Source organism: Orbicella franksi, chromosome 5 (genome assembly GCF_964199315.1).
Source record: "Orbicella franksi chromosome 5, jaOrbFran1.1, whole genome shotgun sequence".
NCBI classification, from domain to species: Eukaryota; Metazoa; Cnidaria; class Anthozoa; order Scleractinia; family Merulinidae; genus Orbicella; species Orbicella franksi.
The window spans coordinates 12,422,401-12,446,744 of NC_138149.1; the positions used below are offsets into that span (position 1 = coordinate 12,422,401).

General features: G+C 39.6%; 1 protein-coding gene across 3 annotated transcripts in view; it reads right to left on the reverse strand.

The window, feature by feature from the left end:
* The window catches only part of LOC145486259 (uncharacterized), a 70,755-nt gene that overhangs the window by 21,056 nt on the left and 25,355 nt on the right, over positions 1 to 24,344 (reverse strand). For all 3 annotated transcript variants that reach the window (XM_081464884.1, XM_081464886.1, XM_081464885.1), the window contains 24 exons: positions 24,020 to 24,189; positions 23,212 to 23,376; positions 22,777 to 22,921; positions 21,294 to 21,383; positions 20,478 to 20,702; positions 19,216 to 19,311; positions 18,984 to 19,019; positions 15,359 to 15,851; positions 14,436 to 14,602; positions 13,033 to 13,233; positions 11,715 to 11,912; positions 11,145 to 11,180; positions 10,147 to 10,425; positions 9,220 to 9,370; positions 7,755 to 8,038; positions 7,190 to 7,225; positions 6,102 to 6,171; positions 4,929 to 5,089; positions 4,297 to 4,461; positions 3,317 to 3,373; positions 2,843 to 3,029; positions 2,077 to 2,294; positions 1,057 to 1,104; positions 526 to 679 (listed from right to left, as the gene is read on the reverse strand). In XM_081464884.1, the coding sequence (XP_081321010.1) occupies positions 526 to 679; positions 1,057 to 1,104; positions 2,077 to 2,294; positions 2,843 to 3,029; positions 3,317 to 3,373; positions 4,297 to 4,461; positions 4,929 to 5,089; positions 6,102 to 6,171; positions 7,190 to 7,225; positions 7,755 to 8,038; positions 9,220 to 9,370; positions 10,147 to 10,425; positions 11,145 to 11,180; positions 11,715 to 11,912; positions 13,033 to 13,233; positions 14,436 to 14,602; positions 15,359 to 15,851; positions 18,984 to 19,019; positions 19,216 to 19,311; positions 20,478 to 20,702; positions 21,294 to 21,383; positions 22,777 to 22,921; positions 23,212 to 23,376; positions 24,020 to 24,189 (3,832 nt within the window). The remainder of the gene's footprint in view (positions 1 to 525; positions 680 to 1,056; positions 1,105 to 2,076; positions 2,295 to 2,842; positions 3,030 to 3,316; positions 3,374 to 4,296; positions 4,462 to 4,928; positions 5,090 to 6,101; positions 6,172 to 7,189; positions 7,226 to 7,754; positions 8,039 to 9,219; positions 9,371 to 10,146; positions 10,426 to 11,144; positions 11,181 to 11,714; positions 11,913 to 13,032; positions 13,234 to 14,435; positions 14,603 to 15,358; positions 15,852 to 18,983; positions 19,020 to 19,215; positions 19,312 to 20,477; positions 20,703 to 21,293; positions 21,384 to 22,776; positions 22,922 to 23,211; positions 23,377 to 24,019; positions 24,190 to 24,344) is intronic.

The following is a 24,344-nucleotide window of genomic DNA, read 5'->3' on the forward strand; positions in this document are numbered from 1 at the left end:
CAAACTTTCCACTGTAAAGTTTTTTTAGCGATGAACCTATACGAGGATCTGTACAATGCCTTGCTTGCTTCTTGTTCTTAATCCCAGCGACGACCAATTAGGCAGTGTGTCCACAATACTTCAGAGAAATTTGAAAACCGCAGCTTTATTTCTACGGTTAAACCTACCGTCCACACTGATCCGACACGAGCTTTTTGAAGACGCTCTTCAAACCTGAGGAATTTGAAAACGTTGGTCTTCCGCTTTCGTATGGACAAAAAACCTTTTGAAAACGGAGCTTTCTGAAAACGATGTAGCCACGATTAACATTTGATTTCCCTGACCGAGTTTTCCTCAAACACAAATCCAAAATGACTTTTGATTATTGCGTTTTTAAATCCCTCCAGCGTAGTGTGGACGGGACTTCACACAGAATTGATTTACTTTTCCAAAACAAATCTCAATGAAACTGGCACCTTATTCAAAGCAGTTACTACATTACTAAATCTTTTGAAACAGCCTCTCTACACAAAGTGGCATACTTACTGGTCATCTATAGTAACAAGATCGCCATTCATGCTTGAGTTCAACCCACGCCTACAAACATCCCTGGCATTCGTCCAGGACTGTCGTGAATCTGACACAATACGGTAACAGCTCTTATCATAGTTCACCCAGCCTTCCTTGCAGCTCTCAAGAGCTATAACACGAGACAAAATACATGTACAGTCAGCCTGGCTACCCGAATCCACTGTACACAGCCTGTACTAGAGACTTGGCCTATCAAGTCAATGTCGTAAAAGGCTATTCTCCTGACAGACAATCCAAATAGTCCAAAATTAAAAGTGCAACGTATTAACGAGGCACAAGTGAACGAAGTTGTTCAACAACTAGCAATTTGTGCCACTATTTACAGATAACAGTGATGTAAAACCAAAACAACTGGGAATTACCTTCGACACTCAAGTGAAAAGCGCTCGGAAACCAAATTCCACTTGCTGACTTGGAACAGCCTAGGGTGGAGATTGTGCTATAACTAAACTTATCCATTAAACAAATCGTTTACCGTTTACTTACCTGGACCAGGAGTTGGAGGGAACATGGTGATGAGAGGTATGACGGAGTCTGCAAAAAATGCATGCATTATTACAGTACAGGTAATCGTGTGAATCCGACTGTAATTGAGGATTTATTGACTTTTGAAAATTATCTTAAAACTGCACGAACCTTTGACGTTTACAATTTGAAACAGTTTTCAAACCTTCTTCAGTATCCTTAGACAATGTCACTCCCCACCCCACTCCCCCCCCCCCCGCCAAAAAAAAGAAACAAAAGAAAGACAACTACTTTACATTACTTCAACTGGAAATTCGAGATGACTTTGACGAAAGCTTCAACTCACAAATAACTACACGTAAAGGACTGTAGACGTGAAAATTTCCGGTGGTACGCCTACAAAATAGCTATTGGTCTACTATTTGCAGATCGATTCGGAATATAAAAGTATTGATTTTCAAAGGTGATGGAAAAGCGAAAAACAATATTACTCGGGGGAGGGTCTTGCTTGAGTTTTCTATCTACCCTTTCCTTTCTCTTCAACCCTTCAGGTAAGGCCGAGAACCAACAACAAGTACGGTGCTGGATCCGGAATTCAAATCCGGGTCACACTGGTGGAAGGCAATCACTCTCCCCACTGTGCCATCTCCGCACCACAGGAAGCTAGTAACCTTGACCCGCTTCAATCAAGCGCACGAACTGTACAGTGTCGAAATAAATTAAGAACGGGCTATGCCTCGCCCGTTCGTCCCACCTAACTCAGGCAAGAAATTTTTTCTGCTTAACTCTGGCAAGCATTTTGTCTTTGAAATCGCTTTGAAGTATCTTTGATAAAGACGCCGAGCTTTTCATGTGCCAAACCTTATGCACAAATTATTATAAAATACTTGACAATTTAACAATTTTTCCCCTTAAACGTATAAATTGCATTAAATCTGGGTAATTAATTTTGGGTAATGAATCAACAACTGCACTTCATGTCAGCCAAAATTGTAATTAGGCTTGGCTTATGAAAAGTTTGGCGTCTGAACTCGCACTTACTGTTGGTTTTCTTGCAGATATACGGCCGTAATATACTGCAGTGGTTGTCATTCCAATAGCCTGACTTCCTAATTTCCATACAGTCCTCTTGCCCATGATAGTCATTGGGTTCTCGCCAGCCGTAATTCCTGTAAACTAGAGGTGAGTCGTCACTCCATCTGTAGCTGCTTTCCGTTCCAAGGTCGTTAAGTCCTATCCACAAACTGTAACTGCTATGACTGTGAGAACGAACGAACCTACATTATTATACTTCAGTTTTTAGTTTTTAATAAACAAACAAAGAAGCCTAAGCCGTGTATTACACTGTGATAAAACACGACGGGCATTTGAGAACACGAGGCAGATGTAGAAAACACGAGCCACAGGCGAATGGTTTCTACATTTCTCGAGCGTTCTCCAATGGCCGGAGTGTTTTATCACAGTGTTTGATGGTCAAAGGCCTATATAAGTAACCTCTGTACATGTTCGTTTAGCTCATCAAGGTAACACAAGTGATGTATGTCACTGCATGAGAGTTGCTTTACCGACTATTTTAGAAACGTTATCTGTTTTCAATCAGTTACTATAATTCTGTAATTGTAACGTCTACTTGCAACTAATACCTCGGACCTGTGAGTTTCAATGTTCCATCATTTTGTTGTAAATCAATTAATAACTACCCTGGAAGCTTTACTAGTGTGCAGTGTCTTCATGAATGGGTCTTGGAAAAGGTACGTTGAAAAGAGTACAGCATTTAACTGAAACATGAAACGTTTCAAGCGCATACCTTGCAATTTTGGATTTGATAAAGTTGTTCTCCGCAGCACTGAGAATGCTGACCAGGTCTCCACCTCTAATACTTTGACAAGCCTGTCGAGCAACACGCCACGTGACTTTGCTTGATTGAGAATTGTTTGCAAAGTAGTAACACATGGCATTCCAAAGAATCCACCCAGGTGGACAAATGTTGGGAGCTGATGAGAGAGAACATATCGGTGATATTGCTGTACATGTTCATCAATAAGCAGGAATAAATAAGGAAATTACCGAGAAAAATAAACAAGGAAATTAACAACAAAAAAACGGTGTCCTAAATTCACTCATCCCAGTGTCATTTCAGTTAAAACATTGAAAACTGAAACTTCACCAGGAGTGATAAATAAGAGGTTTTAAAGATGATCTCCTTCACAGGAGAAGGCCAAGTCAATATCGGAGTTCTACCACCAATAAATGGACCCATGCACTTGACCAAAGACCTCACCTTGTGTTGTTGTTACTGCAGGTCTGGTTGCAGGAACTGTTGACGGTGAGTAATCCGCTGTTGAAAACAAGAAGAGTCACTACAATGCAAATGAATGTTATTCTGTACCACTAAGAGAGTGAAAAAGTATAGGAACTGAAGCCAACTTCTGGTTTAGCAAACATGCACCAATACATTAACTCAAAGCAATTTCCCATAGAGTTGTGTCCAGAAATTGTCCCTTAGTAGATGTTTTTCCTTATGCTTTGCAGTTCAATCTGAACGTCTTCAGATCCCTACACGTGGACGTCTACGGTATTCAAGGATAAATTCTAGGAGTCAGTTTGAAACACCATTTGAAGCAGCTATGGTGACATGACGTCGCCGAAACGTCATGTTTTCATACGGCTACTTCTTATCCTGAAATATCATCTAGAAGAAATGGTTTATCCTCTTCGCAGTGCACTCACTGATGCACTCAAACGGGCATCAATTCTTGAAGCTAGAGGTTCTCTTATAAGAATAACTTAAGTAGCGACTGCCGCACTTCCCGTTTTATGCCACCGCAGTGTGCCCAGATATCCACATTCAAAAAGACTACGAATACAACATTTAAAGGTATAAGTTGAACTTGAGTCGGTGATTGTCTAGGCCGATTAACTAAAGCAAACATAAAGTTCTCAAAACCGACCAAAACCAAGTAGCTTTCAAAGAAAGTGATGTCTGATAGCCTGGAACTACTGGATTTGTAGTCAAGCTGGTAGATACTGACCTTTGCTTACCCATTCGGCAAGTGAAGTTTTTTGGGGGAATGTTATTGTTGTATTAATATTAAAATTAATTAGTCGTGCTAAGGAGAGGGGGGGGGGGGGGAATAAAGTGAGAATGAGTTTTTGGCAGCTTCATCACAGTTACAGCTTATCTGGAGGGCAAGCTTGAAAACTGGTTTTCTTTGCACCCTGCCAAGAGAAGATTTGTAAACACTGTGTGTTTGGACTTACACCGCGGCATCTTGCAGATAAACTGCTTCACAGAGTAGCACCCAGTGTCAGCCCAGTCGCCAGTAGAATACATTTCGACACACGGCTGTTGCCCTTGATGGCTGTCTGGTTGTTGTGGGTTCCACTTTGTGAATTTCACAGGGCTTTTGTCACTCCAAACGTAACCTACAAAACAAGTCAGAAGGCTTTCAGCACCAAAAGTTAGTTCGTCCATCCTTGGCGACAATGCAGTGCCATGCACAAGAACTGAGTCGACACTTTCCCAAACAGGCAGGTACCATAATTACAAAATCGACTTGTTTGATATGAGATACATGGACAATCTCTGTCCAAGATCAGGACATGATGTAGCTTCACGGTCCTCCAACAAAATCCTCCTTGATTCGACAATGGCCTGAGGTTATGGTGTCAATCTTTGAAATTGATAATAATATTTTAATTTACATTTATCAAATTTGAGTGGATAGTTCGGTACGTGTAGGTAGCCATGTGCAGTTACTGAAATGACCAAGACCACCTACCTGCATTTATTTACAAACTTAACATGTTGAGAAAACCAATATTTGTTGAATCAGCATGGTAAACTTAAAACAGATCGCGCCACAGACTGCAAAAAGATCAAAACAACCTACCAAACAATACGCCACGATCACTCAGCCCAATCCAGGCAGCAAAAAGTGAGCCACTGAACAGACTGGCTACAAATGTGTTCTCTGCGAGACTGTGGATGCTGACCAGATCGGAATTTCCACTGACCATTCTACAAGCATCTCTGGCTTCAGTCCATGTCTTACTATTAAAAATAAAACAAGAGAAGCAAGTGTTAATCTGGAAGGCAAAAATGGCTCTAAGGTATTGCTTTCAATACAGATTTTATCGTCTGATGCACTCCGTTGTTATGGTAGCCACGAAAAGGCCGCTCTGTGTGAAGGTTTTTGATACCCACCTAAATACTGTCTTTTAGAGCAAAATTGTAAAGTAATTTTCTAACAAACCTAGACCATTATCTGTAGATATCCATCAATGAAAATATGCCTTTTGGGTTTTGACTCTTCAAAGTCCTACTTGTCATAGAAACCCTTTAAACAATCCCACAATTCACCAGTAGTCATTCAAATGCCCTTGCAAGACAGCCCTATTGCCAAGAAAACCTGGGAAATCCTTTGAAATTCTGGTATGAATAGAACCTGAACGCTCAGAATGCCTAGAAAACGCTGTCAATCTAAAAACGCCTCAATATTTCCAAACTTAGAAAAACCTGACCATAGTTTTTAACTATGTTCTGACCAGCCCAGAAAGCCCAGAAAGCCCAGAAAGCCCAGAAAGCCCAGAGGCCCAAGGCTAGGAAAACCTGGAAAAGCCGGATTCGGAGAATACATGACGTCTTATCTCTGCATATCATACTACTATCGCATTGATTAAAGGGACACTGTCACGATATATTTGCTTAAAACTGTTATAAATTCACGAAATGGTCTCTAAAGTTATGTAATAAAAACTTGATTAGCTCTAACTAAATGATTAAAAGCAGTTTCTTGTAGAAAGTCTACATTGCAGCAACATTTTTACAAAATTTCAACGCTTTTCGAGCCAATCTTGAACCTTTGAAAAACTGACATCCTGACGCTTTTTCAAATATCCACATCGCAATCCGTTAAAAACCTCGCCATCGTTGGCCATTATCACTTCCTAATGGGTTCTAATCATTTGTCGAGCTGTTCAGCTTCCAATGATCGTTATATGTTTTTGAGATTTCCAAAATCATGCTAAAAATAGTGACAGTGTCCCTTTTAAATGTTGCCTACCTTTGCGCCATCAATTTATAGCAATAGGAACCATTCATCATCCATCCAGAAGTGCAAGGATTATTGGAAACTGAAAACAGTAAGGACTGTTTTAATACATAATTGCAATCAAAAATTCTCACATTTTCTAATTAAAGCAACACCCCTGGTTAATAGGATAAAATGTTGCAAACAATTATTTTGTCTCCTTTATTCAAAAGGCATGGTGTGTCAAGACATTAGTCGTGTCATGTCTTTAGTAATTCTCTAATTTTCAAATTCCAAAACATTTAAGGTGAAACCTTAAACCACTTGGTGTGTGGAAATTGTCCCATACACAACTTCACAAATATACCCTTTTTCAGTCTTTAATTTTGGACAAAATATTTATTGTCCATGTACCTCTGAAATAAATTACCATGTGAATGTGTTTTAGCATCGATACACACTAACAGGAAACACTTGAATCCGGGTAAATGAAGTTAATGAATTAAACATAGGACGGGAGGCACAATGGACAAATGGTTAGCGTCCTGGACTCCAGATTGAGCACTCTGGTTTGAGCTCTGTCCGGCTGTCATTAGGTTGTGTCCTAAGGCAAGATGACACTTTACCCTGAGAGTGCAGCAAATCTAATGCTGGGGGGAGGATAACCCTGCAATAGACTAGCGTCCCCATCCAGGGGGGAATGCAAATACACCTAGTCCAATGAGCATTGGTGGTATGGAGCACTTGGCCCAATGCAGACTTACCCTCTCAAAGAACAAGTTATCTTCGTTACTAAAATTGAACTCTGAGAATGTTGCAATACTGCACATGCGTGGACCTTCCTGTTTGACAACGTACTAATATTAAACCCATCTCGTTCCCAGAGTCTTCGTTCCCCTTGACCAGCGGTCAGAAAACGAGAGCTCTGGGAGCAGCCATTTTGAAATAACCAAATTCTGTCCATCCGGTTTCACTGCGCAGTCTGCATCTATGGCGCACGCCTGAAACTGTTGCTCCCAGAGCTCTCGTTTTCCGACCGCTGGTCAAGGGGAACGAAGACTCTGGGAACGAGATTGATATTAAACAAGAAATATAGGTCACTAGTAAGTGGCTTAAGTTACCTGTGGTTGGCACAGTGGAAGGTGGCGGCTTATTTACTGTTTGAACAAAAACACCAGACAAGTAAGACGAACGAATCACACAAATAAAGCAAATAACCCAACCGTTTTAGGGCGGGACTTGCCCTAACTTACTAGTGCGAATATTCATTAATTAATATAACTGTGCTTAAAGAACTTATTTAATTTGCAAGAAATAGGAAGGATACCGTGTGTCATGTCCAAGAATAAAGTTTGTCCACCATATTCAATCCATTCTATCATGCGTTCAGGGTCCAGTTGCTCGAACTGAAAGGGTGAATAACACTATCCACCGTGGTTACTGTAGTTTCTTCTGCTAACACTTATCCACTGGATAGCAATTTATCCAGAGGACAGCATTATACACCATTTGAACAACTGGGTCAGAATATTACTTTCAAACTGGTCCCTTGCTAGACCACATTCTCAATAATTACAATTAAAATTCCTCAGATATGCACCGTGGTAATAAAGCTTGTTGTCATTAAGAATAGGGCCAGTCCCCAAGGTGACACTGTAGAGTCATCATGACTTAAGGATAACTTACTTGGCAACTTAGCGCAGGCATAAGGAAGTTTAGGACTACAATCCACATCTTCCCAAAACAACCAGTTCATTCTACCGGGCTGAAGGGTTGCTTGGACACAACTCCCTGACTGATACCTCTCATCTGGTTGCTCATAAAGCCAGCTGGAGTAATCAACCGGTGATCCATCGGACCAGTTGTACACTCCTTTCTGTCCAGCATCTGAAAGTCCTATCCATACTCCTCCAGTTTTTTCAATGTCCCACGAGTCAACCAGTAGGGATGTTAGCAGAATATTCTCGGTACTGCAAACACAAACCTCAGGTTGTGGTTAATTGTCAGTGAAGATTGGTATCAACATTAAATTACGAGCATGGACATTAAACAATAAACAAATAAATAAATAAATAAATAAATGGGTTAACGTCAGTTTCAATGTATATATCACTGCTGTTCCAACTGACAACACTGTGAATAGAACTAATGCAAATAGAAAAAAAAAAAAAAAACACGTTAAAAATCCAAAATCCAAAATCCATACTACTGGAGGGGGGGCGGGCGACTGCCTAGTTGGCCATTTACAAAATGCGGCCGACCAGTTAAACTCGGGACTATCAAGTACAGTGGCAGAGTAGAGTATTTCAACCAGAGCCCTCCAGGTTTCAAATTCAGTGGCCATGCCCCCAGGTCGATCTGCCGGACGAGGGTAGAAAATTATTCGTTACATTTATGTCCTGGCTTAAGTAACTACTTTGTAGCCTTGACGAAACAAAGGTGTAATCTTAGTGTTCGAGACAAGATAAGTGAATCACATTGTTTTGAAGTAACATGTAAATGACGGGTTCCCATACGCCACAATGTGCGTGCACATATCAGCCAGTCAGTGTTACAAAAAACTTATTTTTATACATCATAATTCAAAACAAAAGGAGCTAAGTTCCGGTGGTTGAATGATCATTGCCTCGCACCTCGACTCCCCTGGAGAACTGGCGTCAATCAATGTGATCAACAAAAATTCAACATTCAACATCCATTGAATGGACGCTTACTAGATATTACCATGTCATATTCCAGGCAAATTGCGTTTTGTTTGTATTAAGTGCTTCATAAGTGCTCAAGTGAAAAGTGCTTCAAAAGACCGCTCTTGCAAAGGGAAATAGTGGAACTTACTTTGTCCGTGTTTTTGCATGTAGGGGTCGCATTAAGGTTTTCAGCAGTAGAGCAACTGGTTTTGACAGCTGGGCAAAACCTTTTGAACTGAATTTCTTGGCAAGAAAAGCTTTCCTGTAAATGAGCAAACCAGGCGGGCAAAATCGTTCTCACAGCTGGTCAATTTTCCTGGTGCTAGGCCCTTAATGAAAACCATGTAAGTGGTCAAGAAATAGACCTGCCTTTCTCTACGATTTAGACAAGTATTTCATTTCACCTGTAAACGCACAGAAAACATTGCCTGTTTCGTGGCTTGTAATTGATCCCGAACCCATACCTGCTGTGAAAACTAGCCAAATCAGCCCCATAAACTTTGCATGCTTGTCTAGCGTCTTGCCAATTCTTGCGATCAAACAGCAAACCAAAGCAACGGGTACCATCAGGGCTGCGTTCCCACCCCTCGGGACAGCCAGGAGTCACAACACGACCTGTTAAGAACAAAATAAATTCATCGGCAAATCAGTGTCTGTCACCACAGTTGCTTTTGCTCACCCACTGAGGGCAATGTCCCTTATTCTCTTGCTATTCTTATAAATTGTTTCGCTCATTTGATCAAGCGACCCTTGCCATATGTGGTAGTGGGTAGGCCGCAGTTAGTCTATAGCTCATTTTCAACACAATGTGATCATTTTACTTGGACAAAAACCTTCGACATTTTTAGAGAAGATAGAGTGCATAGAAAGTAATAAACTGGCCACAATTACACTCAACTAAGTTAGCAGAACAACATTATTCAGAAAATTACTAAGCTTGGCATGAGTTTGCCATAATTATTACCTTGGTGCACCAATATGGCGACCAAAAAGGTCTGCAGGGGGAAAAAACAGATTTTGCTTCCAATTCCGTATGGAATTTTTTAAATAACATTTCTAACTTCGAATAGCATATCTTAAAGTATTTATAAGGGTAAAAATATCGGTCTCAACATTTCAGACCAGTTTGAATTATGCTGTCTCAAATTGCAAAATGCTTTACCTCCAAAACAAAGCAGCCCAGTGAAACAAACATCTACCTCTAACTAGTGATATAGTACTAATGTCAAGAATTTTGATGACATCGCATTAAAACGATATAATTACTACTTTGGTCAGTTTACCTCATGTATGCGAATGGTGATCAATTTGAAAATAGGCCAAGGTAGGTATCTTTTAACCTTATTATCTAAAACAAAGCGAGTTACCTTTCTTGTTAACACGTCACTTACCAATTTCACATGTATAGTCAACTTCTAGGTACTTGGGAACTGTTCGACATGGGTCAGAGCCCATCAATGAATTGGTGGCTTTCAAAGAGCAGTGATTTTTTCCTCTGCATTTCGTACTTATGAGTGATGTGACATCAAGTTTACAATTTGTAACGCTCACTTGATTACACCTGCTTTTATCAGTCCGTCCGTAAATTGCAGATCTAATGTTCAGAACCGTAGACATGGGACAACTGAGCACTTCAGAAGTCCATTCACAAACAAACAGCTTCTGGGGAGCTGAAATGCATCAACACAGTGCTTGGTTACTTGGTTGCCAAAACATATAGAGTAGTTTAAAATTGAGTGTTGCAAAGCCAAAACCAAACTGATCACTCTGGCCAATTACAACTTACACAGACAATTCAGTGAGCCAATCAAAACTCGATAAAAATGCACGCAGTCGACACAAAGCGCGGGAAAAAGCATGCGAGCGAGTCACGATTGGTTTTGGTTTTACTTCTGATTGGCTGACAAAGTGGCATGTGTTTTTTAAGCCAATCGCTTGGGGTGGTAATGCAAAACCAAAGCAAATGCTAATTACTTTCGCCACTCAAGTGAAAACCGCTCGTCATAACTCATAATTTTTATCACCGTCAGCAAGAATTAGTTAAGTCTTGGGTAAATGGAAACTTCTCAAAATTACTACTCATAATCTGAGATAAAATAAAGTTTCATGTTTATGGGTTATTGACTAAATTTGTTCGGTCAAGGATTTATTATATGACTTTTGGGGAAATTTTGCTAGCGGGACACGCCGGGTAATCCCGAGCGGGCAAGATAGCTCCATCTTGCCCGCTCAGGTAGCCAATCACAGTGCAGGATTTGATTCATCCTGCCCGCTCACAGAGCTACCCATATAATAAATGCATGTTTTGCCACCATGCACCACAACATATTCCACTTTCCAAGAAATAAATCACATGTGAATTGAAAGACTGAAGCTAAACGGTTCTTACCTGTGGTTGGAAGGGTTGCATTAGGTGGGAAGTATTCTATGACCAAATTAGATGAATAAATTAGAGAAGTTAATGAAACACGTTTTCATAAGGAGTCTGAAGGTTATTCTCACTGACAATGGTTTTACAGGGAGTATAAGTTAATATTTAAGTTAATAATTGGCCCATAAAATACAAAGATCTAACTTCTTTAAGGACTTTCCTAGACAGTTGATATCATAAGGTAAACAACAGACCTAGTTCTGCACTGGTATCTTTTGACGGCAGGGCAAATGAATAACTAAGCAATGAAGGCCTAAACATATGGAAGAAAAAACTTTTTTTTCCCTTTTAAGGTACATACGAGTTCAGTCACATTATTTAGAGTTATGTTGGCCACGTACAAAATTACCTTTAAATTGAAGGAAACCTGAAAATAATAGTTTACTAAAATAGAAAAACACCAAAGAGATAGTAATAAACCATAAAGGAACAAGGATGTAGAAGATTAAAAAAGATTACAAACAACGAACTTGAAAAATTCAGGCTAAATTCTTCAAGATGCGCAAACAGTGAAGTAGCAAGACGAACCTTTGGGTCGCTTGCAGATGTACGGCAAATTATTAGAACATCTCTGATCATTCCAGCGTCCATCGTTATACTGTTTCACATGTGTGCAGTCTTCATAGTTTTTCCAGTTATCAGGTTGCCAAGCATCCCAGTTGGTATACTGAACATCAGTTCCATCGGACCATTGAAACTCACTTTCTACTCCCTGGTCATGCAGTCCTGCAAACACCAACCATGGGTTGCATAAGACTCACTACGGAAGTGTGCAAAGGTACTGTCGGGTCACTACAGCTAGCACCCATACAAAGAGAACATCGCATGGTTTTTAGCATATGTTGCTCTTAAATTTCAGAAAAGGTTTTGTACCTAATCAGTATTTTTGAAATTGATATGACGAACTCAATTCCATTTATGGACTAACGATATCTATTGTAAGTAATTTAACTACTGGGATTTCCCATCACTGAGAAATGTGCCTGCTGCAGAAGGACAGCAGCTCATGCACAACTTTACAACGTAACAGCAGTGTACCAATTCAACAAACCTGGACTGATCAACCTGGCGTCCAGCACCCTACTCATTAGACCACCAGGCTAATGGCATTTGCCTTAGTACACACCTATAACTAAATAACCGATACTAGATTTGTCTTCTAACAAAAGTTGCATTCTAGATGTCCCCAGCATAAAATCTAAAGTCAACCCTCCGGTTGCGACCACCTCTCGTAAGCGACCACCTATCCTCAGCGACCAGTTTTCCAAAATACCAAAAGTTTCCAAGTCAAATCACTATATTTGGAACCTCTTGTAAGCGACTACCTCTCGTAAGCGACTGCGACCACTTTCAGAGCTAAAAGTTTGAACATTTCCTTTGTGTTTAACCTCCCTTAAGCGACCACTTGACAGATAATGGAGCGAAAAATGGATAATAAGGTGTGGTAACAATTTTCTCAATAGGAAGAATCGGATATCTTTTCTCGAAATTGACTTTTACATGAAGAAAACATTGCATCGGCATTGGCACATGGGTCAAGCCTCGGCAGTTATCATATTCTAATGAGGAAAAATTTTGACCCATTATGGTCTAAGCTCTCGTAAGCGACCACCTCCAATAAGCAACCACCTAGGCTTGACATTTTGGGTGGTCCCTTACATGGGGTTTGACTGTCGGTACATTACTTAGTTAACATGTTTTTACTTGGTCGAATATGATGACACAACTGCGTGGAAATGTAAACTTGACGGCTGACTATGCATGCATTACTTGAGCATTACCATTGTAGGAATGGCAGAGACTGTTTCGAAAATCACATGTCGGTAACTATAAAACAATAATTTACCAATCCAAGCTACAGATTGCAATCCATATGGTCCTGTCTCCAAAGTTATGTGAGCCTGCTCTACGGGGGAGTGAATGCTGATCAGGTCTGCTTGCTGATTCACACAGGATACCCGTGCATTCGACCATGATTTCTTCACTAAGTTAAACTGATAACAGTACTGCCCAAAGTCTTTCCAACCTGTTCGACATCTACCAAACTCTAAAATACAGAAGAGAGCATTCAATCAGAACATGGTGGCTCCATTCATTTCAAGCGTAAGTCAAGATTCCTCAGCGTAACTTAAATAAGCCGCAAGTTATTCATTACTTGTCATTTATTATATGGCTAGCTCCGTGAGCGGGCAAGATGAGTCAAATCCTGCGCTGGATTGGCTACCCGAGCGGGCAAGATGGAGCTATTTTGCCCGCTCGGGACTACCCGCCGTGTCCTGCAAAAACAAATTTCCCTAAAAGCCATATAATAAATCCTTTATTGACCAAGCTTGTTCAATCAAGATGGCTGGATATTGGCCTCATTCTTTTTTTGCGAGTTTATGGACCTCGACTCCGTCTCGGTCCATAAACACGGAAAAAAAAAGAACTTGGCCAATATCCAGCCATCTTGACCTCACACTTGGTCTATAACCCATACATACTGTCTTTAGAGTGTATGAGTATAAACTGTAGGATGCCCACAAAAACCTGCTGTTTGACAGTTCGAGATAGAACCTGGGAAAAAGCTAGACTTTGATCTTCGTACTTAACTTTATTTCTGAAATAAAAACAGCTCTAACAGTTACAAATCCTCAAAAAGGTATCCATCATTTTAATGGTAACCATATGGAAGAATTATTAGCTACATAGACTGCGGTGCATCGATGATGTTTCCATCATTCCAGAAAGGAACTATCTGACAACCATTTAAGTCATAATATATAAAACCTTTCTTCAACGTTACAAATGGCTTCAAGCCAGGGGTATCACTGGATACTCAACAAAAAAAGACTTTGTAACAACTTCATAGCTAACAGCATTATGGTAAAACTTATGGTTTAAAAGGGAGCCAGGGAGACAGACCAGCGTCAGATTATACCTATATCCAGTGTGGGAGAGACTGTCACTCCTGAATCGGCCCGACCAATCACACCAGCCGCCGTACTGGAGCCCAAACTACCACCCAGAGCACATATCCCTTAAGTCTCTTAAGGCTGACAATGCCCATTATGGTCTAGAGGGCAAGCAAACTACATATCAACTGTCTAATAAATACATTCTCTATAGACTTGGAAGAAAGCTGCGGTCCAGATTACACTAATAAAGTAGCTTTTCCAAGGTACCTATCATTGTATAACTTCAGATTACTACAACACACAATACCATTACATTATAACCATGGCATTTCCAGATATAAAGTTTTCTTACCAGCCAGGTAAACACTATTTACTTCTTGAAAAGACAAAGATCTTTTCCACACCGCCAATGAACGCATCAAAAAACCACCAGCTGATGGTTGAGTGGACTTGCTTCCAACAGTGAATGATGAACTATCATCAGAATTAATAGAAGGTACTCCATAGCGTTGCGAGGTGCTAAGCACAATGAAATGACAAAGTTAAGGTTTGTGCCAAAGCAGAGCAAAGCAAACAAGTCTAGAATTTCATACTATGGTAAATTCAACAAACTCCAAGTTCAGTTACTCTGTCAATAACCACTGCTGACCCAGATTGTGGTTTCACTAGCATGCCAAATAGTGAGTTCCAAATCAGTTCTGACCTGCTAAGCTACATCACACAGCTGCTGCCCAGGTTTCAATTTACTGTAATGTAGTGTAGTGCACTGAATTCTAACAAAGGAATGGTAGAGCTCTGGTGTGCGATCCACGTCGTTGATGTGGTCACTTCATTTTTACAGCTATGTTACAATTGTGGAAGAACCTAATAACTGTCTGCTTTTTTATTCAAAGGGACAACAGCTACATTTTCAAGTTCAGATCCTAGGGATAACCATATTTCTATTTAATTTCATCCCACCTTAAATGGATTTACCAAATAAAATATTGCAAAGAGGCTGTGTGTAGTGATGAATTTTACATGTAAATTACTTGAAGTATTGCCATCCAGAACTGTGCATCTCTTGCGGCAAAGGACGATAAATAACTAGATTATGTAATTACGGCCAACCAATAAAATTAGCCAGATTTTGACACCTCACTTTGGTGGGATTAAAATGATCTACTGTATACATGTACCAATTGAATAGACTCCTTGACAACTAGTTGTATTTTTCAAACCTTGAAGTTCAACAGCTCAGTTTTACATTGGTTAAGCTAGACAATTATCTTTCACCTTTTTGTTCCATTTTTGAAGAGCACAAGTCCTTTTTCTAGTTGCCAAGTAAACATCACATGCTGCCATACGTTGGTGCCAGTTAGCAACGGTTGAGAAACTGTCCACCTCTTGCGCTTGGTAAGAACTGTTACATACAGGCGACTGTTAACTACATAAACTGCAAAACCACGATTCCCTATCAATGTTTTTTTCCCAATTGTGTCCACGATGAAAGTGTTTGTAGTCCAGGTCTTTGCGCCATTTTCAAACTGAACAACAAAAGAGACGGTGATTCCATTACTACACTGGTCAGGATCAGTTACACATTCAAATTGAAACTGTTCTACATCCAGGTAAGCCTGATAGCTCTTGAAATACAAGACATCTCGTCCATTTTGCAAGCGGTCTGATTTGGAAACATTGCCTCGTACAGTAGCTGGAACTGTCCCAAGCACCTTTCCATCCACAATTGTATTCAAGGGCCAGTAGTAATCTGTTCCACTAATCCAGTCTGCAAGACAATGCAAAGGCTTTAGTATGCATGCCACATGACGACAACTTAAGAAAAAAAAACAAAAACAGAAACTTCAAGGAAGGTAAAAAATGTCCCGTGTGACTGTCAGGTGATTGAATAAGTTGCCTTCAATCGACCTTTTCATCCATGCAGGTTTTTGGACAGTACAAAAGAAACGTTATAGTTACTCAAAATGCAGGCAAGAGCAACGCTGGCTTCTTGATGGCTTTCCAAACTTCAGAAGTGCCAAAAAACGCAATGATACACAGCTAAAACATGGATCAATTGTTACTTAACAGTGCCAATGGAAACAGTGAAGCGAAGTTAACTTTGCATCAATCCATGAACGTCCATCCTTGGATTATGGTGTACGCATATATATACTGAGTTTGATAATGCAGCTATGCTAGATGTGTTATATGAATTGGGTCTAATTGTCTTTTACACCAAACAGCAAACATAATACAAAATGTAAACGGAAGATGAGAATTGCAGCCATTTTTATTGGCCTATAATTATTAAGGAGGTTTTTCTTAATTACACTGATTTTGGAGTTTCCCAAGTTGCTTCAAACTCAAACAAAGCACTAAATCAGGAGCTAAAACAAGGAAAATTATTAAGGTTGTGACTTTTGCCAGTCCAGCTAGTCAAAGAATAGGCGTTTTAATGAGATTAAGAAACCTAATTCCTACGCAGTCAAAACTAACATTGTTCAAATGCGCCATTTTATCCTATGTTACCTACTGTCACTTAGTATGGCACTTTTGTAAAGCTAGCGATACTAGCAAACTGGAGAGAATACAAGAAAGAGGCCTCAGAGCAGTTTTTAAGGACAACAGCTCAAGCTATAATCAACTGCTCGCGAGGACCGGTCTGCCCACATTACTTAATAGACGACTTCAAGACCTCTCTATTTTGATGTATAAAGTTAAACATAAGTTATGCCCCTATTATCTCTGTGATTTTTTCAGCAGCAACCCTAGTACGTATAACTTAAGACAATCTGACTTTACAATGCCAAGGTTTAACTCGGTGAAATATGGTAAGCACTCGATCAGATATCTAGGACCCAAATTGTGGTCAAAACTACCAAAGAGCATAAGAGAGGCCACATCTCTCAACACTTTTAAGACGAACATCAGAAATCTCAACAATCTTGATGCATTATTAGATGATGGCTGCAGAGGCTGTCCGCTCTGCTCCTCCTAAAGAATTTTTTTTTTAAGTATGTATTATTGTATTATAAAATCCACTGTACATAGTCTCATAACATATTTTAACTTGGATTTAAATTTTACTATTGTAAATAGCTATAGGTTTTTTTTTTTTTTTTAGTAGTATCTTCTAATTTAACTCGTTTTTGTTAAGTCCCCGTATTAGTAGGGGAGTTTTTCCCCAGCTAGGTGGTTGATGACATTCTTAATAAAGTTTCTATCTATCTATCTATCTGTCCAGTCCGCGCACGGTTATGTTTCGCGCCATTTAGGATCACGTGACCAGTGTGTTTTTTACTAGCATGGTCGTAAGGTTTTGACCCAGGTTTTAGTGGATTTACGCTCGTTTAGCGTGCCTTTTTTTTGTCCCTTTCGCGGTCCCAAGGTTGAACAAGTTTTACGGCTTCCATTTTGAGGTCAGTAAAGTCTACCAGCCATAACCACAGTGGTTCGTTTAATCTATGTAGTTACAAAGGTGTATTCTCTGCTTAAACCAATCACAGAAAATAAGTCCAAATCACTTTTCAGTATTTTCTATTTGTTATAATCAATCCGAATTGGCGTCACTGTTATGGCATTTATCCTGTGATAATCAATACAGAACCAAGTTATTGCATCCTTCTTTAGCAATGGTGCAACTGTAAATGAAAATATAGGAGTCTGTGACTACACTTTTCTCTGATTGTTCATGAACATCTATAAATCTTTAGAGATGACAGGGCTGCAGTGTTCTGACTCATCTGGGTGGTTCTTGGCATGGTTGCTTTTCCTTATTTTCATAAAATGTCTAATTACACTTATCTAATGATTCGATTTACTACCTGGGGTGGTAATAGACTTTTTGAAGCTCACAGTAGGCCACTCATTACAGAGGGTTCTCTTATTAGGGATGGGACCCTTATTTCTTCTTCAACATATAGTGTAAATGTGATTTAACACTTAAATGATAAACAACAGATACTTCAATTCAAGAACTGTAATCATAAAGACTCTGATAGTCTCATAATGCAATCACGAGACTAAATAAACAACAACTATACACAATACTCCATAGTATAAAAACCGCCACCAGACAGGGAGTGCCTATTATTAGAAAGGAGCACTTGTTGAAAGGAGGGCCCAAAGAGGAATCATTCCCATACATTACAAAGGCCATTACCACTACTTCATCCTGAGAAAACATCCTTGCCCTCTTAGCTAGCCTTCATCTACTGCTTTTGTGGAATTACTCAGTTTCAAAGGTAGTCTGCTGGCAGCCGGTTTTTTCTCTTAGGGTTACTTAGACGAGTGTTTAGTCATCGCGAACGCAAAAGGGCAGTATGGCGGTGGCCGAGTGGGGAAGAAAGCAAGACATGTGTGCCGCGCCCATGTCTCATCCCATTCCCCTTTACGCTTAAGTGTCATTCCTCATAATCCCTGCTGAATTTCGAGAGAAAAACAGACTGCCAGCAGTCTGTTTCAAAGGATGAACTGTGTTTATCGTTCATTACTGTATCTCATGCAAGCCATGCGGGGACCATCACTTACTGGCTCCAGCCTGCAGTAATATAATACCTACCTCACACCGGCTACTCACTGTAACAAAATGCGGCCAGAACAATGTGGGTACTTGAAGGAAAATACAAACTTTGTTCACTTTAAGACAAACGTCACCAAGTTCATATCCATCTCGCTGACTATAGTCAGGATTCAAAGCACTTTTTTGTTTGCTCTGGATTGATTGAGGAAAAGCAAAAGGGTCTGCTTGATCTGATTCTGTAAAGTTCTTTACAACATGATGTTGCAACCAATTATCGAGCTCCACCAATAGAAACCAAAGCACACACATGGTTGTCATTGTATATAACTCTTCAGGCAATCAACATAAAGTCACTTAATGCAAAAGTAAGAGATACAGACTTCATAAGTCACTTACTTCCAGTAACAGGAGTCTTGACACCATTTGTAGATGCTAGTAATGAAAAAATAACATTCATCGGTACAATTATACTCTTAGTGAATAAGTATGTTTTCAAAGATAGTTTAGTTAACTTAATTTAGGACTACCAGTGTCTCCATTTAGGACACACACACTTATGAGTTCCCTGGAATAACTTAAAGGCATTCCAGCAATGATCACATGCCAGTGACAACTGATGACTACTCACCCATGCTCTTTTTACATATGAAGGGTCTATATTCCCCACAGCCAACATCCCTCCAAGCTCCCCTGGTTACATCAATCTCAACACAAGCCTTCTGACCTAACAGTATAAAAAACAACATGAAGCACGAAAAACTCAGCACAATATCACTTGCCTTTCCAAAGCAAAACTCGCTGAAAAATTACAGCCAAGGGTACATGTAAAACAGGAAAATACGCTCAAGAGGGTGATTTTTTGGTGGAATTTGCCAAAAAATCTATATCCTACTTTGTGCAAAAAGCAGAGTTTCCACATACATACATCGCAATTCTTGGTTCCTTAACCCTTTACCCCCATAGGCAAACGGCAGTTTTTCCCAAATCAGCAACTAAATACTCTCTGTCTGTGTACAATACCCCATTTGAAAGCCACTGATCAGCTTATGTTTAAGAATTGACATCAGCAGCTATGAAAGACGTAGTCATTTTAAGAGAAATTGCTTTTTAATTGAAATGTGAAAGTGAAAAACTTTCAAATGCCATATGACTTGTATACCCCTAACATATTGCCTACAGTTAGCAGGTCTTAGTGCATAGCTTGATCTGAAACAAGTCTTACATTCCATGTGCATCTCAAAAAGAAATTGGAAACTTGCTGGGGTGACCAATCATGTCTTCAATGAGTAGATCAGTGAGTAGATCTTTATTCACAAAGTTATGACGTTATACAGGCAAAAACTAACGATAGATAAATCCGACGTTTCGGCGATATCTTGGCGCCATTGTCAAGGGAAACTAATTAAATATGCGATTTCAAGAGTAACTAAGAGTTCAGAGTTTCTAATTTGCATAAGGTAGACAAAGACTTTAGCGCTAAAGTCTTTGTCTAACTTATGCAAATTAGAAACTCTGAACTCTTAGTTACTCTTGAAATCGCATATTTAATTAGTTTCCCTTGACAATGTTGCCAAGATGTCGCCGAAACGTCGGATTTATCTATCGTTAGTTTTTGCCTGTGTATGTTTATCTAAATCATTGTTGATTAGTTATGACGTTGTATACCAATTGGTACTCTTAGAGAGTAAAGGGTACACAGATTATGACACAAGAAAGAAAAGAATACATCAAAGGTAAGATTATTGGCTTTTAAATCTGGAAAAGGACATCCTCAAATGAGTATTAGCTCAAGTACAAATTAAACCACATTCATTTTGACAGATTAAAAATACATGTAAATGTCCAACAGTTTTTGATTAAAAGAATACATAAATTTAAGCAAACACTTACTCTGTGGTGTGTTCCTGGGGTATCCTGCATCCCAGGCAGTCAGTTTGTATGGGCTTCCATCACTCCAGTAATACTGTAAAGGAAAGTCTCGGGCATTCAGCCCCAACCAAAATGAGTAGGCCCATCCACTGAGTGCCTTCAATCGATTATTCAACCACTTTTTCTCCTTCATACTGACAATGCTAACAAGATCAGCTCCCTGGCTCATACAGGTCACACGTGCATCTGCAACACAGGGAGTTTCATATCATCATGTGCATTCTGGCCAAACAAGGCACTGACCGGTTTTCAAAGATGAGGTGTTTCCAGAAGTTTGTAAAGAGTTTGAACCAGGTTTTGAAAAGGTATGAGAAGAGTTTGGAAAGGGTTGGCAAGGGTTATTTAAGAAAGCTGCAAAGTTAGTGGGAATTAAGTTTTGACTCTAAGAGCATTTTGTCCATAAACAGTCACAACGTTTTAAACAAATGAGATGGCCAACCGCAGGGATGTTAAAATGTAAGAGACAAAGACAATAATAACAGAAATTCATTATTAAGAGAACTCATCCAAAATCTCTTTCTACAAAATGCAACAAAGAGGTACATGTGCAGTTTGTGTACATGTAAGGCGACATTATACACAACTCCTGTGATGTATTCATGTAACATACAGTGTTAGTAACAAAAATAACATCCAGACTGTTTTACATTTTATAAAGTAGTTCACAGTCGCTATTGTCGTTGATGATGTTTACTATACAGATAATTGCGTGAATGTAGTATCTGAAGGATCTGCTTATCATAAAGGTTTAAAGCAACAATGCTTGATTATGCAAACCTGCCCAAACTTTCTGCTGATTGGAATTCATCTGATAACAAGTGTCATTAGGTCCCACCTCCCAACCAATGCCGCATTTCTTGGAAGAAGCTGCATTTATAAATCAAAGCAGTCAGTGCAGGTTTGAAGGTTGTTTCAATATCAACTTATTGGTTCAATGTTAATGTAGTGAGTTACAGTACCATATTGTGCAATTTACAAGGACCCAAAAATGGCTGATATGGCTCACACATCATGGTCACTCAGCCAAATTTGGGGGTGGTAAATAGCGAATTGTACGTTTTTAGTATGCTTTGAACACATATTACGCTTGTTCAACGTGGTAGTCCTGCCATAATACAAAATATGGGTCCACCAAACTCACCTGATATGCAATATAAATATTTCTTTTTTCCCAAGAGGGCAGAGTAATGAATCCTGCAATCCGATTGGTTCTTAGCATGGTCCGGATTTTCCTATCTCTGACCATGGTCACAGTAACAGTGGGAAACAGCGCAGGTGAAATTGTCGTTTTGGTCAATTTTCAGGAGTGAACTACCAGTAATCTTAGCGTGGTCCAGATTTTCCTATCTCTGACCACGGTCACAGTAGCGGCGGGAAACAGTTCAGGTGAAATTGTCATTTTGGTCAATTTGTGCGATTGATCTACCGGTAATCAGAAACCTTTGCCCTTTTACACTTCCATCAACAATTAATCAATGCAAGTTTATCTGACAAGGTCACTGTAAGTAAATTCAATAGACCAATTGAGTGTTTTAAAATTGTGTGACTTTGTTTGGTTGTTGGTCACTCAGCGCTGCAATGACACGTAACCCTGTGTTTCTCTTGCCGCTTTTAAGTAAAAAAAAAAAAAAAAGACTGATAGAAATTGTTTTTGTGGTACAACTTCAAACTTTGCACAAAATTTCACACTGCCGGAAAAACAATTTTGGAGAACTTAACTGGTGAACTAGACATGACTAACGTAAAGTAGTTTGAAATAAATCTGTTCTTTAATACATTTTTCTTTGTCTAGTATCTGAGTGACTCACTTGTTCGCTCCTTAGATTTTTTATGATGGTTTGTAGAGAGTACCTAAGCCAATTCAATGGCAAAGTTGCATATCTGCCAGTTTAGGGTCGGTCCATATAGTGAAAAACTGTGACCCTGGGCTTGACAATGCTACCCTCAGCCTGTGGCCCCAGGCAGCATTTTCAAGACCTCAGTCACAGTTTTTCACTACACAGACCTCCCAGCTGGCAAATAACATAAATTATATATCTCCAACGGTCCAATTCTCACAGCATTTGTGTTCTTGAGATGTACATGTATGGCAGTTTTCACTTCAAATGATTCAAACAGTGATCCTTTACGTACAATAATATTCCTTTTCGATTCTTAACCAGTGATTCATGGAACAAAGAGCTGACGTTCATGCATAACAAGTCAAAAGCCCAAGCAATTCTTAGACAATAGAGAAAATAACAAAACTGGCAAGTCTAACCTTGAGATGCACAGCCATAGATCTCTGTTCGAAGGCAGATGTTTGAGTTCCATGTCAAAGGATAAATCCTTATAAATCTAGCATTTATTGGTTCTGGAAGGATAATATTGCGGATCGTCATAGCATTTAAGTTGCCAGTCAAAACCTGAAATTGACAAAAATCAAGAATTTCACAGTGTTAAAAGTGGTACATGTTTTATTAAAGGCTAAACTAACAAAGCACTTCTTGTGGGCTGAAGAACAAACCAACCAGACCAGCCAACTGACCAACCGATCTACCAACAGATTGGCAGACCAGCCAACAAGCTATAAACACATTAAGCACCAGTACTTGTGGACCAACTAACTGACCATCACCAACCAACTGATTGACCAAATGGCCAATAAGTAATATCAAACAAGTTTTCTACAAAATAGGGGCATGTTAGACCTAACCTTGTACTTCACTGTTGCATTTTCATCAAAGCTGTTGAAGTCAAGACCATTGTTGCCATATTTGAGATAAAATGTCTTTACAAAGTCTGTTGAATGTGGTCTGCCTTGGAGTGCAATGTGCTTAATTTGACGTACAACTCCTAGGTCAATCTGGAGGTACTCTCCCTGCCAAATAATTAAGTATTAGTGCCATGGTGATAACTATCATCCAGGGCTGTCAATAAGGACCGTGACCCATAGCACCTGTTAAGGCTGATGGGCTCTTGATGTTACGGGTGAACACTATTTGTAGCTGATTCAATTCACCCATAAAGAAACAAGACTGTTACGCCGGGGGTGTGAAGATCAAGGCTACAAGTGAATCAAAACTTAAAGACAGCCCTGTGATCATGCCTTTTTCTTTGTTATAATCTTACTGTGTTAAAATAGGCAGACACTGCAGGGTTCACTAATAATAGAAACTTGTGACTTCATGGTTAGTGTTCTTGCCTCCAGATCGGGCAGTCTGGGTTTGTGTCCTGGCCGGAGACATTGCATTGTGTTCTTGGACAAGACACTTTCTTCTCATAGTGCCTCTCTCCACCTAGGTGTTAATTTAATGGGAAATGGGAAATTTAATGCTAGGGGTTTACCCTACAATGGACTAGCGTCCCACCCAGGGGGGAGAAGGAATACTCCAAGTAACTTCATGCTACTGAAATGAGGATAAGCTCCGGCCTGATGGGCTATGCAGACTTTACTTATACCAGGCTAGTTATTCAAAATCTAACTAAGTTGTGACATGCAATAGTTACTGGTATTTACTTACCACATTGTTTCGTGCAGCACACCATGCCCCAACAGTGAAGTTGCCACTGTCAAGAAGAAGACGTGCCTGACTAGGAAGAGATGAAATATTGAAACTGCTGGAGGCAGAAATTTGACTGTCAGCGATATTGTCATCCTGCATTCCAAATGGTGAATCACACTGATTTATGCCTATAACAAAATTATATCACACTCTTTAAAGTGATACTATGACGAAACTCTCATCTTTCCTATCTCAGCCATTTTAAAACATAGACTTGTAAGAAGTCTGCATCAGAAGAAAAACACTGTTTATACTATAAATATCTCTCTTTGTCCAAGAGAGA